This window comes from Argentina silus, assembly GCF_951799395.1.
Source record: "Argentina silus genome assembly, chromosome: 16".
In the NCBI taxonomy this organism is placed as follows: Eukaryota; Metazoa; Chordata; class Actinopteri; order Argentiniformes; family Argentinidae; genus Argentina; species Argentina silus.
In genome coordinates, this window is record NC_139670.1 from 9,604,150 (window position 1) to 9,618,595 (window position 14,446).

The 14,446-nt window shown below is 45.6% G+C and overlaps 2 protein-coding genes across 2 annotated transcripts in view; one reads left to right on the top strand and one right to left on the bottom strand.

The window, feature by feature from the left end:
• The window catches only part of tbc1d12b (TBC1 domain family, member 12b), a 14,393-nt gene extending 8,535 nt beyond the window's left edge, over window positions 1-5,858 (bottom strand). Inside the window, exons 1-2 of the mRNA XM_083687724.1 lie at window positions 4,268-5,858; window positions 3,172-3,280 (exon numbers count right to left, since the gene is read on the bottom strand). Coding sequence (XP_083543850.1) covers window positions 3,172-3,280; window positions 4,268-5,604 — 1,446 coding nt within the window. The 5' untranslated portion in view covers window positions 5,605-5,858. The remainder of the gene's footprint in view (window positions 1-3,171; window positions 3,281-4,267) is intronic.
• A 1,063-nt stretch (window positions 5,859-6,921) lies between these two features.
• On the top strand, window positions 6,922-8,208 carry drd6b (dopamine receptor D6b; the record flags this gene model as incomplete). The annotated part of the gene is made up of 1 exon (XM_083687644.1): window positions 6,922-8,208. Exon 1 carries the CDS (start codon window positions 7,102-7,104, stop codon window positions 8,206-8,208), a length of 1,107 nt encoding a protein of 368 aa, XP_083543770.1. The 5' UTR covers window positions 6,922-7,101.
• Between the last annotated feature and the right edge of the window lie 6,238 nt (window positions 8,209-14,446).

Consider the following 14,446-nt stretch of genomic DNA (forward strand, 5'->3'; position numbering starts at 1 on the left):
GCAGCCAAAGACAAGTAGAATAATACAATAATATATACAGTACACATCTCCTACATTGGACATCCATCCAATAACGCTAAGATACGGTTAGTTTGACTTTCTTAGAAATAGGAACTTGAGGGAGTATTGGGAAACAAAAATCAACAAGAATATTTTTGAATGGCCAGTGCAAAGGCAGAGGGTTCTTTGAGATGCGTCAAGGACCATGATCCTGAAATCGTGGAGGTCGATCCAGAACCTGCTTAGTTTGGTTTCCCCCTTTTTTTATGCATTTCCCACTTCCTGTCAGTGCTATGGCACTGTAGCAGGGGAGGCTGGTGGAGGTAGAAATCGGAGGACGGGCTCATTCTAATGCATGGAACGGAATAAGGAAGGTGTGTTGGATACCATTCCTGATTCCGTTCCATGCATTACGATGAGCCTGTCTTCTTGAGTTCTACCTCCACCAGCCTCCGTGGCGTTGTAGGCAATGGGCATGGACGTGAGAGGCGCAGATGTTTGATGCTGAATGAAAATGGCTGCTTGGCAGTTCTGCATGCAGAGTGAAGACTGAAATTGAGAAGGAAACAGGAGAGGGTCCATACCCCTGCGCTTAAGAGGTTTGGTGTGGACACAGACGTGAGACTGCCTGGATTACTCTCCTGAAGGAAGAAGAAAACAGTTTGCACTCAGAGTTAAATAAATAGGGCTAAAGCCCTCAAACACAAGAACCAAACTGTCTGTATGAAACGATCAAAATCATCATACAAAAAAAAAAATGTTTGCAACATACAACTTGACTTAATCAACCAGCACAGTGTAACCAAGTTTGAGCATCATTGTCATCTTAGACCAGAGCTAAATGCCTATGATTTCCCAGACTTTGATGAGGTACAGTAAGACGGTCAACTTCACTGCATGGGCCTCAGGGGAGGCTGGTGGAGGTAGAAATCGGAGGACAAGCTCATTGTAATGCATGGAATAGAATGCAGAATGGTATCAAACATATTCCTCATTCAATTCCATTCCATGCATTACAATGGGCCCGTCCTCCGATTTCTACCTCCACCGGCCTCCCCTGCTGGGCATGTGTTGAAGAACTCACACATGTCCCTGCATATATCCGAGCTGCTTCACAGCAGATCATTTCATCATCCAAGCTACCTACATCTTACATACATATTACATCCCCTCAGACAGGCAGTATCCCTGCTCAACCCCTGCAGGAGCCCTGGCTAGCCGAGCTAAAGGAGTGCTAATCTCACTAGCATGGAGGGGAAACCCGGTGAGAGAGGCTGCTGTCAGCTCCTTCTGCAGCTGGCTCCACACTAATCCACTGAAGGGAAACATGTAATTGGCTTATAGTGTCCATCATGGCATGAAAACACGCATTAGTGCCTCTCACTAGTATGAAGAGACTGAGCTGTAGGGTGGAGTGAAGGGGGGAGGGGGGGGGGGGGGACCAGGGAGAGAGAGGGGGGGTGGGGTGGGGGGAGAGGGAGAGGGAGAGGGAGTAAGAGGTGAGGGAAAGGTGGAAGAGAGGGCAGCAGGTAAGGGTTAGGGTTAGTAGGGTCACCCCTAATGCTGGGGAACAGACTGGCTTGCTTGCTCCCCACCAGGGCCTGACACAGCAGGCAGCAGACCAACTCCTTACCCGGCCTGTCAGTCCAACCAGCCAGCCTGTCAGTCCAATCAGCCCCAGGCATGGAGCCAGCTGGAGGATCCATCCTTACCAGCTGCTGCTACAGACGGGCCCTGCTTGCCAGCCTCCAGCCTGGATGACCCGACTCCACTACACTCCTGACCTACTCTTCCCTGCCCTACTCTCTCTCTCTCTCTCTCTCTCTCTCTCTCTCACTGCCTGATCCGTATGGGCTAGCTAATGGGGCTAAAGCCTAGCCTGGTCCCAGATCTGTAATGTTTGGAATGGCGATGATGACACATGCCGGGCTAAAGAGCTATACAGATCTGGAACAGATCTGGGCAGACAAGCTGGGCGGACAAGCTCCGTCTGAACTTGATCGTCATCATTACCGTAAGCTCCGTTAAAAAAAAGACGAGCCTCCGCAGCAAGGCAGAAATGTACTCTTAAAAGAATCCAGCCGAGCTTTGAGAGGAGAGATGCTATCTGTTGGTTAGCTGGTCAGACAGGTATGGTTGTCACTGTGACAGCGAGGGGAACTGATAAGAATGCTGTTCATTCTTATCAGGAGGCTACTGCACCCAGCTGCAGCCTTATCCCTGTCTGTATCATATGACAACTTGTGACACGAGTCAAAGAGCTGTAATGTGGCAAGGGGGTTCAATGGGAGGGGTGTAAATTGCTTAGAGGCTTTTTGGGGATTAAATATCGCTAGTGGTGGATGCTGCATGTCTTTCTGTCCTGCTAATATAGCTAGGTTAGGCAAGGCTGCCGCAACGCAGATGAATAGGGACGGAATCCTGTCTAGCACGTGGGAACAATGATCTGGGTTAAATATTAAGCCACTGGAATTTGCCTTGACTTCAAACAACGTAGTTACATTCCTGGATGACTGACACACACACACAAAAGAGCATGGACACGCACACAAAAGAGTACGGACACGCACACACATACACGCACACACAAAAGAGCACGGACACGCACGCACGCACACACACACACACACACACACACACACACACACACACACACAGACACACACACACAGAGGGCAGTGGGTACACTCCAGGCATGTCCCATTCAACATAGAGAACATTCTCTTCCATGGAAAAGCTGTGCAGGAAGTTAAAAGGTCAGTTAACAGGAAGTTAATGTCAAATTTCCAGCAATAAGTAACCATTATCCATAAACAAACCCTAGTACCTTCATCCTAGACATCCACAAATGTATCCAAAAGGATTGAACAAGCAGGCCTATAATTCTGAATGGACAGGATAGCAACTTCACTTTGTCCGATTATTGGATAGGTGGAATGTTCACCTCTCATTTAAGCCAATAGGGGGCTGAGGGTAGTTTCTGGACATAGGCTTCGTCCAGCTTACCACACTGGACGTCAGCCAGTGCAGGCTGGTGGAGGTAGAAATTGGAGGATGGGCTCAATGTAATGCATGGAATGTAATGAGGAATGTGTGTTTGACACAGTACCATTCCTCATTCCATTTCATGTATAACAATGAGGCCATCGTCCCTGAAGTCAGTAGACCAACCTGCTGTATGGTCCTGGAGTCTTTGGAGGGACTCTCCCTCAGAGGGACTTTTCCAAACAGCTTCCACCCAGGGACGCTGTGATCTCTCTGCTTCTTGGAGAACAGACTCCTGACGAGACAAAACGTTAGGTCAACACACAGAGTAAGCAATAATAATCGCGATGACACAGATCTATTTTAATCCCCTCTCAGCAAATTTCTTTTTTTTTGATGAGTCAGATCTATTGAGAAATCGAGGATGTGGGCTATCCGTGTCTCTTTCCGAGTCATTTCACTTGCACCCATTTCCCCTGCCCCATGATCTTCAATTACAGTGTCACTCAGTGTTGGTCATAGGCTTAATCTGTCACAAAGAATAACTGTGAACTTGGGTAATAGACTGTCACATGTGGTCACAAATGACAGTGCATAATTCGGCTACTCCTTCCCCGTTTGAGATCAACTAACATGAACTCTACAGGCCTACGCCTACGGGAGGATGGTTGTATTAGGGAACACCCAATATCGGGGTATTCACTGCACTTGGCTCCGTTTTCACCTGGCCTCAGCCTCCTCTAAATGTTGAATGAGACGGAGACCTAGTTCTGGCTTTGTTGATGAGGTCATGGTGTGGTGTTACAGGACTAAGACACACAACTCTCTGTTAGAAGGGCAAGGCTAATGGCAGTTACTGCCTTGAAGGTTGACTGGGCATTGCAATGACAAACCATACAGCAGACTATCTAACTATTCATCTATCTTTTAGGCCTATGTGTTGTTGAGGTTAGTGCATGTATGGTCACCATGGTGGATGTGTGTGCAGAATAACATTGTGTACTACTAGTGTACAGCAGGGGAGGCTGGTGGGGGTAGAAATCGGAGGGCAGGCTCATTATATTGCATGTAATGGAATGAGGAATGGTATCAAACATTCCATTCATTACAAGAAGCCCATCCTCTGATTTCCACCTCCAGCCTCCCTGAAGGTACAATGCATTTAATCCGATGTAGAATTAACTGGACTGTCTGTGACAAAGCTTTGGCTCATCTCTTGTCTTGGCAAAATATCCTCTGGTCACCCCACCCGACTACAAAGTACTATAACTGGTTTGGCTACCTGCCAAAGTACTCAGCAATCCCTGGTTTTTTCGACTGTAGGGCCAACTCTGAGGATTCCACCACACTCAGAGCCTCAGGGATGTCTCCGGGGGCACTCTGACGCCTGCTGGACTCGTAGGTGTTCCTGGAGCTCAAACTGACGTCCATGAACCTGAGTTCACAATGGCCCCCCGTGGCCTCCAGGAACATCTCATCGTCCTCTGGGCTGAGAGGAGCAGAGTTGTAGCTGATGCTGTTGGGCATAGTTCTGAGGGCTAGGGGCCTTGGGGAGATGGAGGAGGAGAGGCCCAGGTCTGAGGCATTCTCCCCAGCCTGCCTGGTGGCTGGTTCAGGGCTCCTGGTGGCTCCAGCACGTGTTGGCCTGGATGGTCGGTCTACACCTTGAGAGGGGATGTTGGGGTTATCAGGTAGATGTTCCTCGCTCGCCTGTGTTCTAGGCTGGTCCCCGGTGATATCAGGCTCCTCTCTGGCACAACAGGGTTCCTGACTGTGAATGTCCCTTGCTGCAGATGCAGAGAGCATTTCCAGCTGTGGTGGGTTAGAAGGACAGGTGTCAGCTCCATCGGAATGTGTCGGTAAAACTGCCCCTGAGTCTGTGTACAATGTGGCTCTGCTGCTTTGTCCGATCAATAATCCACCATTTGCAACTTTAACCTCCTTATCAGTGGTCTGGTTGTGGTCAGGCTGAAACAGCATCACCGCATTGGTACCAGCATCACCGCTGAGGTTATACTGTGTGCCACAGTCCACGTCCCCATTCGAGAGTCCCTCGGGACCTGTCCGTGGTGAGGCTGTGTGTGTGCAACTATGCTGATGCTGTCCATTTAGCTGTGATTGATGACCGTCCGGGTCTTCCGCGGAGAAATCCTTGCTTTGCTCGGCGAGAGAGAGTCCCTGGAGGGCATCCACGTCCATTTCCTCTCGGTCTTCATTAACGATCAAGCTGGAGGACAGGGCTCTATCCGTCCCCATGCTCCGTGCTTGGGCTGTCTCAGTAAGTCTGTTTGAGGAGTCGCTACATGGCTCAGAAACGACACATTTGTTTACAGTGCCAGCGGGTGAGATCTCAGTTACCAAATCGAGCATCTTCGTAGTCCCGACACGAACACTCTGAGGTAGCGCGCTGCGGTCTACCGAGGTGGGGCGGCCAACATCCACTTCCCCCGACTCGCTGCTCGCACTCCAACCAGTTTCATCCCCGTTGTTGACATTAAAAAGATGAGCTGCGGAGGTAGTTGTGGCGGCAGACAGTCGGTGGAGAGATGTGCTGGTCCCCTTCTCGTTCACATCAGTAGACAAAGCCGGTTGAGAAGACCCATTCTCTGCCTTTTCCATGTCATTCACATTCCCCACACCGCTCCACAACAAGAACGCTGTGGTGGTTGAATCAGCACCGCTTGCTTGGATCTCCGTGTCCCTTGTAGGTTTATCATGATAGTAATCTCACTGAAACATTATCCTTCATTTCTAAAAGACGCAATGAAAACTGCGAATGTTATTCTGATTGCCAAGCAGTAAAAAATAAAGCGACAGTCCACTGGTCGTTTATCATTCCTGATGGAAAAACCGGCAGTCGCCTCCACTTGGACTGTGAACGGGAGCCATTTTGAGATTCCAATGACGTAGGGAGAAGGAAGAGGCCAAGCAAAGGAGGAAAATCTGGGATGTAGTGACATCTGCTGCCTGCATGGAGCTATAACGTCTGTGTCCAGCACAATGATCCAGCACTAGTTTTTAACAATAGTATTGAGGGTTGTTTAGTGTTCATCCAGTGGGAGTTTCCGTCGATGAGTATGTTTATTGTAAAGGGACTATTTTGAGTGTACAATATACAGTAATTTGATTTGGTTTAGCCAATGGGGGTTATCCTTGTAAAAGACCAGTAGATCTCGAACGTACTTTCAGCACCATGGACAGGGAACCCACCACCTGGGCACTGATAACCTAGAATGATGAATTGCTGATTAGGATTTTTTTATTTTAAACAATGTAATGCTAATAGGCCTTGTGAGCATTGAGCATTAGATTAAATGTGTTTTTATGATTTAATGTCTTGAACCATCTTCTCAAATTCTGCATTCCTCAAATACATTCGAAAAAGATTTTAACTGCGAATCTGTGTTATTATTGCAATTAAACAACATCATTAGTTTGACTTAGTGTCCATTTCCCAATATTACTGATGTGATGTTTTCTGAACATAGACCTAATAGGCCTATATATTTTCGTCATATACGCAATCAATGCTCTGACGGATTGTTATGCAGCTCCAGGAGTCGCAATCCAACCTCCAACCATTGTTTAACGAGAGCGACTGTTCACCCTTGTCAGAAAAAGGGGCGAGGAGCGAGTGTAGACTACAGACATCAGGCTATGTTCACCTTACCGAAAATGACCATTGTTGAGTGGATCTTCTTCTTCTATCTTGAAATAAAAATCATGCAATTCAAAGAAATTACGCACGCCTGAAAACGAGCAAGTGGACTTAAAAAAGAAGTGGAGAGCGTCATTGGTTACAACCAGGACACAGTGAACGCCAGCCGAGGAGACCATACAACTTTGATATGCACAGCAACGCTAAGAAATTAGTTGTCAATGGAGAGATCAAACAATGAAAGTCGCTTCCATGTCGCAGGTTCTGAATCGGACAGCGCCGGGCTCAGCGTCCGCGCGCTCACCGGATGCGTCCTGTTCGTCCTCATCGTCTCCACGCTGCTTGGGAACACGCTCGTGTGCGCCGCCGTGATCAAATTTCGACACCTGAGGTCCAAGGTAACCAACTTTTTTGTTATCTCCTTGGCGGTGTCCGATCTTTTCGTGGCCGTCCTGGTGATGCCATGGAAGGCTGTGTCGGAGGTGGCAGGGTGTTGGGTTTTTGGAAGCTTCTGCGACACCTGGATAGCTTTTGACATCATGTGCTCCACCGCATCTATTCTCAATCTGTGTATAATAAGTATGGACAGATACTGGGCAATTTCGAGTCCATTTCGATACGAGCGTAAAATGACTCAAAGGTTCGCCTTCGTGATGATTGGGGTGGCATGGACCCTATCCATCCTAATCTCCTTCATCCCTGTTCAGCTAAACTGGCACAAGGCAGAGGAGGAAAATGCCACAATGTATAGCACTGAAGAAATGGAGGACTGCAACGCAAGCTTGGGCAGGACATATGCGATATCCTCCTCACTGATAAGTTTTTACATTCCGGTAGTTATTATGGTTGGCACTTACACGCGGATCTACCGAATTGCGCAAACCCAGATTAGAAGAATATCATCGTTGGAGAGGGCAGTGGAACACGCACAGAACCACCAGCAGGCAAACGACGAGAACTACTTCAAAACAACCTTTAAAAAAGAAACAAAAGTTTTGAAGACCCTCTCTATTATAATGGGAGTATTTGTATTTTGCTGGCTGCCCTTTTTCGTGTTGAACTGCATGGTACCGTTTTGTGACCCTACCAAGGTTGGTGACCCCATGTGCGTAAGTAACACCACATTCAACATTTTTGTGTGGTTTGGATGGGCCAATTCATCTTTAAACCCAGTCATCTACGCGTTCAATGCTGATTTCAGAAAAGCATTTTCCACCATTCTGGGCTGTAACAGATATTGTTCATCTTCAACAGTAGAGGCTGTTAATTTCAGCAACGAGTTGGTGTCATACCACCACGACACAACGCTCCAGAAAGACGCAACTGTCACTGTCGCTGCGCAACGTCTACCCCTTGTGTCGCACAACGGTGAGGAGTTGGACATACCCTTTGACAAAGTCTCGGTTATCTCAAATACTTCGCGTAACCAAAGAAACCTTCCTCTGCCTGTCATACTGCAGTTTGAGTGTGAGGCAGACATATCATTAGATATGATGCCGTTTACTTCGTCTGGGCCCAATGAGTCGTATGTAATTCCAGGTCAAATACATGATCTGTGCAACTAAGTAGCCTATAGGTTACTACAGATTTAACATTTTCATCACTTTGTAGCTTTTTATGTTTTATAGGCCTACTCAACAAAATGCAGTCCCAGTTTGCAATATGAAGGCATTGTGATTATTTGTAAGCCTCCTATAGGGCAATACTCACAATGTTGCTGTTTCTCACACACCATGACATATCTATAGTACACATTTTGTCTATTTTTGTAGGCCTACATAAAACGTTTGAATTAGCCACTAGTAAAATACAAAGAAAATAATAGCCTAATTAGAATACCATATTGATCCATTACTGCAATTACATCTACATTGATCTCATCAATTGTGCAAACCTTGCAAATCCCGGGTTTAACAAAAGTCAATCATGTTTGTCAGTAGAATTGATTGTGAATTTTTACCAGACTTCTTGATGACATTTAAGTAAAATAAAAAGAGCCATCAACCTTGTGCATGTGTCATGGGTGAGTCTTTCATGTTTTAAGAGGCAGAGTCTAAGTAGTATAATTAAAGATAATTGCCTGTTAATTGCTGTGGCAATTATGGGTGGTTATGTTGCAGAATGCTGCTGCATGTCGCTATCTAGGCTCCAGTGCCCACTCCAGGAGGGACACAGAGAGGGAACAGCAGAGGTTGGCCAAAAATGTAAGTAGCATGAAAACAAACACTGAGCCAATAGAGAAAGGCCCTTCAGGCTATAGCCTGCAAGCCATTAAACCTTTGCATCAACACTACTTTTTGTAAAGTGAGGCAGTTAAAAATGCCCCTAATGGAAACACTTACTGTAGTACATCTAGCCTTAGTTGGAGAGTGAGTTGGTTTGGATTGGAATGTATTAAACAAGTCGTCTGCAGGCTGTAAAACCTGGATGAATGGTTGTTGGCTGACAAGGGACAGATGGTATTTGCTTGGCTGCCAGTCTAGCGCTACTTATTATGCCACGTGCGTGATACTTCACTAACCCCCCCCCCCACACCTCCACCACCACCACCACCACCACCATCTCAGTTCACAGCTGCTAGAAGGACATGCATAGAGAAAACCTCCCACCTGGTCACATTGGCTGCGCTTCATTTGGCATTGCCCTCACATGTCTTCCAAACTCATTTGGAGAATCTGTAATAAACTCATCTGTATTCTTCAAACCAAGTACACTCCCACACTCCCACTCCCACACTCCCAAAAGAGCTTAATTTGTTTGAAGGTGGCCTTGCTAATATATCACCAACTCTTCCGTAGCTTTTAAGTGTTAAAGGCTGTTAAATGCTCAGAATACAATCAACTGACTGATAATGTATAATGTATGAACTTACAGATATTGTAGTCATATCACATATGTGTGATGATCAAAAATCAGATCACTACCTGTTTCATGTGTCATTATCACTATGTGCATGCACAAACGCACACACACACAGACACTCACACACAAGCACACACACAAGCACACACACACAAACACACGCTCACACAAAGAAGCGGTAACAAAAACATCCCTAATCGGCAAGAATTCAAACCACAGAAAAAGCTTCAGATGTGTACATTTTACTGTCAATCTTGTTGTGGAGGAGCAACAAACCTTTGAAGCTTTTGCTTGCTCTCAGAAGCACACATAATCTGCAGGGTGTGAGGTGAGAGGGCACATTTCATGTCTCAGATTCAGAACAAACACAACTGGCTTTAAAAGCTATTCTACAGTGTTTCATCTCCAGGGAACAAAGCCCAGAGACACTGCAGCTTTGGTTTTCCTAAAAGCGGAGCAGTCTGAAAGCGTCTCTGTGTGCCAAGCAGGGCTGAGATAAAGTGATGTGAAAGATGTGTGGATGCATGTCTCTATGGGAGCATTAGTCTCTATGAAAGATAATAGTCATGCAAAGGAATACATACCTACTGAAGGAATACTGTATGTGTACTACAAAAACATATGTTTCCTCTCAAGCAGTCCAATGGGGTCATCATGTATTCTGATGCTAGATGTACCAGAATCTAATTAACACACAGACACAGCCAGCCAGCCAGCCAGATAAGACAGACAAAACACACACACACACACACACACACACACACACACACACACACACACACACACACACACACACACACACACACACACACACACACACACACACACACACACTCTCTCTCTCTCTCTCTCTCTCTCTCTCTGAAGTCAACTGGTTCGTCCACGAAAGTCATAGGGGCAGACCATCAAAGTCAAGTAAGCAAATCGAAGGAACCGTTTCACTGAGAGACAAGCATTTCCCTCATTATCTCTGGAAGCACAAGACGACTCTATCAATATGCAAAGCATGCTTTACAACCTAAGATAGAGCAAATTGTCATGCTCTGATGGATTTTTGCATTGATCATGTATTGTAAGACGGATTGGTAATTGATGATGGATTTGATCACACTGGATAGCTCATGTTTATTAGATTGTTCTGAAAGATGAATTCATGAGAGAGAGGGGGGGTTCTGGAAAATGTGGCTAAGATTTAAGAGGGTTTTGAGTGGATTCTATTTTCCCGTGCCAGACTGAGTTAGTCATTGTGTTGAACATCGCCATTGTCAGCATGCAGAAAGGTATAAAACATTTTTAAAAAAGCATCTCCAAAGTGGAAAATATTCAGCAATATTTTCGAGGGCTAGTGTATATGGACATGTTTGGATTGAGACTCTCAAGGGTAAATTTCTCCTGCGTCCCAATAGTCTGCCCTCTATTCCTTTGATATTCTCCTTGAAAACCCTTGAAGAAGAAAGCGAGGAGAGAGTATGCAGGGAATAATAATAATGAACCTATGCCAGGATCCTGTTTGTGGACTTCAGCTCCGCATTCAACATCATCGCCCAAGCTCTCCTCCAGGACAAGCTCTCCTCCAGGACAAGCTCTCCTCCAGGACAAGCTATCCCAGCTGAGCATGCCTGAGCCCACCTGCAGGTGGATCACTGACTTCCTGACAGACAGGAAGCAGCACATGTGGCGGGGCAAGCTTGTCTCGGAGCCCGGACAATCAGTACTGGAGCCCCACAAGGCTGAACGCTCTAAAAACTGTAGAGATGGTAGTAGACTTCAGGAGAAGCCCAGCCCCAACCGCCCCCCTCATCATGTGTGACTCCCCAGTTGCTCAACACTGTGGAGTCATTCAGATTCCTGGAGACAATAATTTCACAGGACCTCAGGTGGGCGGAGAACATCACCTCCACCATCAAGAAGGCCCAGCAGAGAATGTTCTTCCTGCGGCAGCTGAAGAAATTCAACATGCCGCAGAAAGTGATGGTCAAGTTCTATACAGCCATCATTGAGTCCCTCCTCAACTCATCGATCACTGTCTGGATCGCTGCCTCCATTGCCAAGGACAAAGGCAGACTGCATCAAGAAGGCCATCAGCTGCAACCTGCCGTCTCTCCTGGACCTGTTCCACTCCAGGAACAGTAAGACAGCAGGAAAGATCATCGCTGATCCTTCCCATCCTGGTCACCACCTCTTCCATAGACTTCCATCCGGCAAAAGGTTCCGGTCTATCAAGACCAAAACCTCGCACCACCTGAACAGTTTCTTCCCCTGTCACACACACACACACACACACACACACACACACACACACACACACACACACACAGACACAGACACAGACACAGACACAGACACAGACACACACACACACACAATGCACTGACAGTGTAATTTATATTTATTTAAATGTATTCTAATTGATAGTGAACATGCCCCATACCCATTTCACAGCCTCTAGCCTCATTGTCTCTTAGCCTCGCACAGCCTACATAATTTATTGTTCTATTTTGATAATTGTTCTATTTTAATTAGTATTTTTTTCTTGCTATTTTGTTAATATTTTGCTTATATATTGTTGTTTTTTATGTCCCATGCACCAACCTCACCAAGTCAATTTCCTGTATGTGCAAATATACTTGGCCAAATAAAAGAATTCTGATTCTGATTCTGATTGAAGCGCATAGGACTGAATGCATTTAAACATTTAAAAACAAATATAAAAACAAATACACTATTAACAACAAAGGAAAGCCTGTCTGAAGAGCTGAAGACCTGTTTTGAAGGAGGAGAGCGTCTGGGCTGTCTTGAGGTCCTCCCAATAGAGGAAAGACCCACCCTCTATGGAAGAGCTCATCTCTGCAGCATAAGCAGCAGCAGCAGCAGCAGTGGAGGCCTGAGGAGGAGAGTGATGAAACTCTCCAATCCTGACTGACAGCTATCTCCCACAGGGTTGCGCCAGCAGACTACCCTGCCTCTCTGTACACACTGCTCCACAGTCCAATTAGCTCACACACACACACCCATGCAGAGGGGATGAAACATAGCTACAGTGGCATTCTCTCCAAAAAACAGACCCAAATTACATAATAATGAATACATAAATGATAAGCCAAAATGTAGGAAAATCTGAGACACTGAGATAGTAGTATTTTTGGAAACTGCATTTCTGCAGACGGAAGTGTTGTTGGTTGTCAAATGTTGAATTGCCAAATAGGCTTTGAATTGTATTCAATTTCATTGTCACTTGTTGGTTTCGGGTAGTTTATTTGTCGCTCTTATTGCTATACTGCCATAATACAAAATGCCCAGGTTGATGCAAGAAAATGCTGTACGTTTGAACACTTTTATACCTTGAGCTTTGAAATGTTTCTGATTCATAAATAATTCATGGGAACTCTAGTGAGATGTCAGTTACAAATCTCCATAAGGACAAAATAAATCTTTCCAACAGACATTTTGAAAGATAGTATGACAGATATTATAGATGATGAAACATGGGGTGAATGCAACATGTTGCTCCAAACATTCCATCAAGACAGTAACAGAGAAACAATACAGGGATGAGTAGAGAGAGAGAGAGAGAGAGAGAGAGAGGGAGGGGGGGTGTGGGGGGGGGGGGGAATAAACTCCCCTTTTCAACAGCCCTGTCTTCAAAACAAGGTCACTCAATAACAATGCTAACAGAACAGCATCTACTCAGAATCACAGAATCCCTATGTTCAAGATGAATGAGACAACAGGCTCTGATTAGATTTGTAATTGTTGCTGTGAGATTAGATCAGCTAAGTAACACCTGGATTGGTTGGATGCCAAGAGATAATCAACTTTCGCTCTCTGACAAATATTTGCTGATATACACGCACACGCACGTGCACACACACACACACGCACACGCACGCACACGCACACACACACACGCACACACACACACACACACACACACACACACACACACAGCACACACTCCAGAGTGTCTCCTCAATCCCACTTTTCTTTGAGGTCAGAACAGGAGTGGCCGAGGTTGTGGTTCGTAACAGCTTTCAGTGCTCAGTCTCTGTCTAATCATCGGTGATGGTGCAGAGTCCTTGATTGCAGAAGCCAACAACACTGCCATTATCACTCGCTTAGGCTTGTCATGGAGGGTGAAATCAGAGCCATTCACATCTCTACCCATCTCAGCCTCTACCAATGACACAGTGCATCAGGGGAGGCTGGTTAAGGTAGACAGCGGAGGACAGTCTCATTGTAATGCATGGAACGTAGTAAGGTTTCATACACGTGTTTGATACCATTGCTCATTCCATTCCATGCATTACAATGAGCCCACATCTTCTGATTTCTACCTCCATCAGCCTCCCCTGCAGTATATACTTAATTAGGTGTTGAATATGACAGTGATTTAAATCCTCATAGCAGCCAAAGCAACAGTAGTTCATCAACTAGCCAAGCACTAGCCAAGAAAGAAAGTTTGGTCAAGCTGTTACGTCTTTATCCTTTATCCTTCATCCTTCATTATTTTATTGGCCTGTCAAAGAAATATAGGCTCTATACAGTAACTCCTGGAAGAAAAAAACTGTTCTGTGAGTGTACTTCAGAGTTTCAGTTCTGTGAGTGTACTTCAGATGAACTTTTGAAACACCTCAGTAACAATTGTGAGAGTGGGATTTTGTGTTCTGTTTCGTGGGAGGTAAAAATGAGGTGAAATTATTTGTCAAGGTTGGAGGCGGCAAATATTTAGGCTTTATGTCTTTATCAAATAACATGTCCGTCACCACTGCAAAATCTCTGCCACACTGCAGACAGCTTTGTCAGTGCAACAATAGATGCTGTCTCATTGTTAGCAGCAGCGATTGAGTCCTGTTCCTCTATGTGACAGTACTGTGTATGCTGCAAGGACTTCAGGTTTCATGGAATAAACTTCATGATGGAATAAACTTTTTCATTTATTAC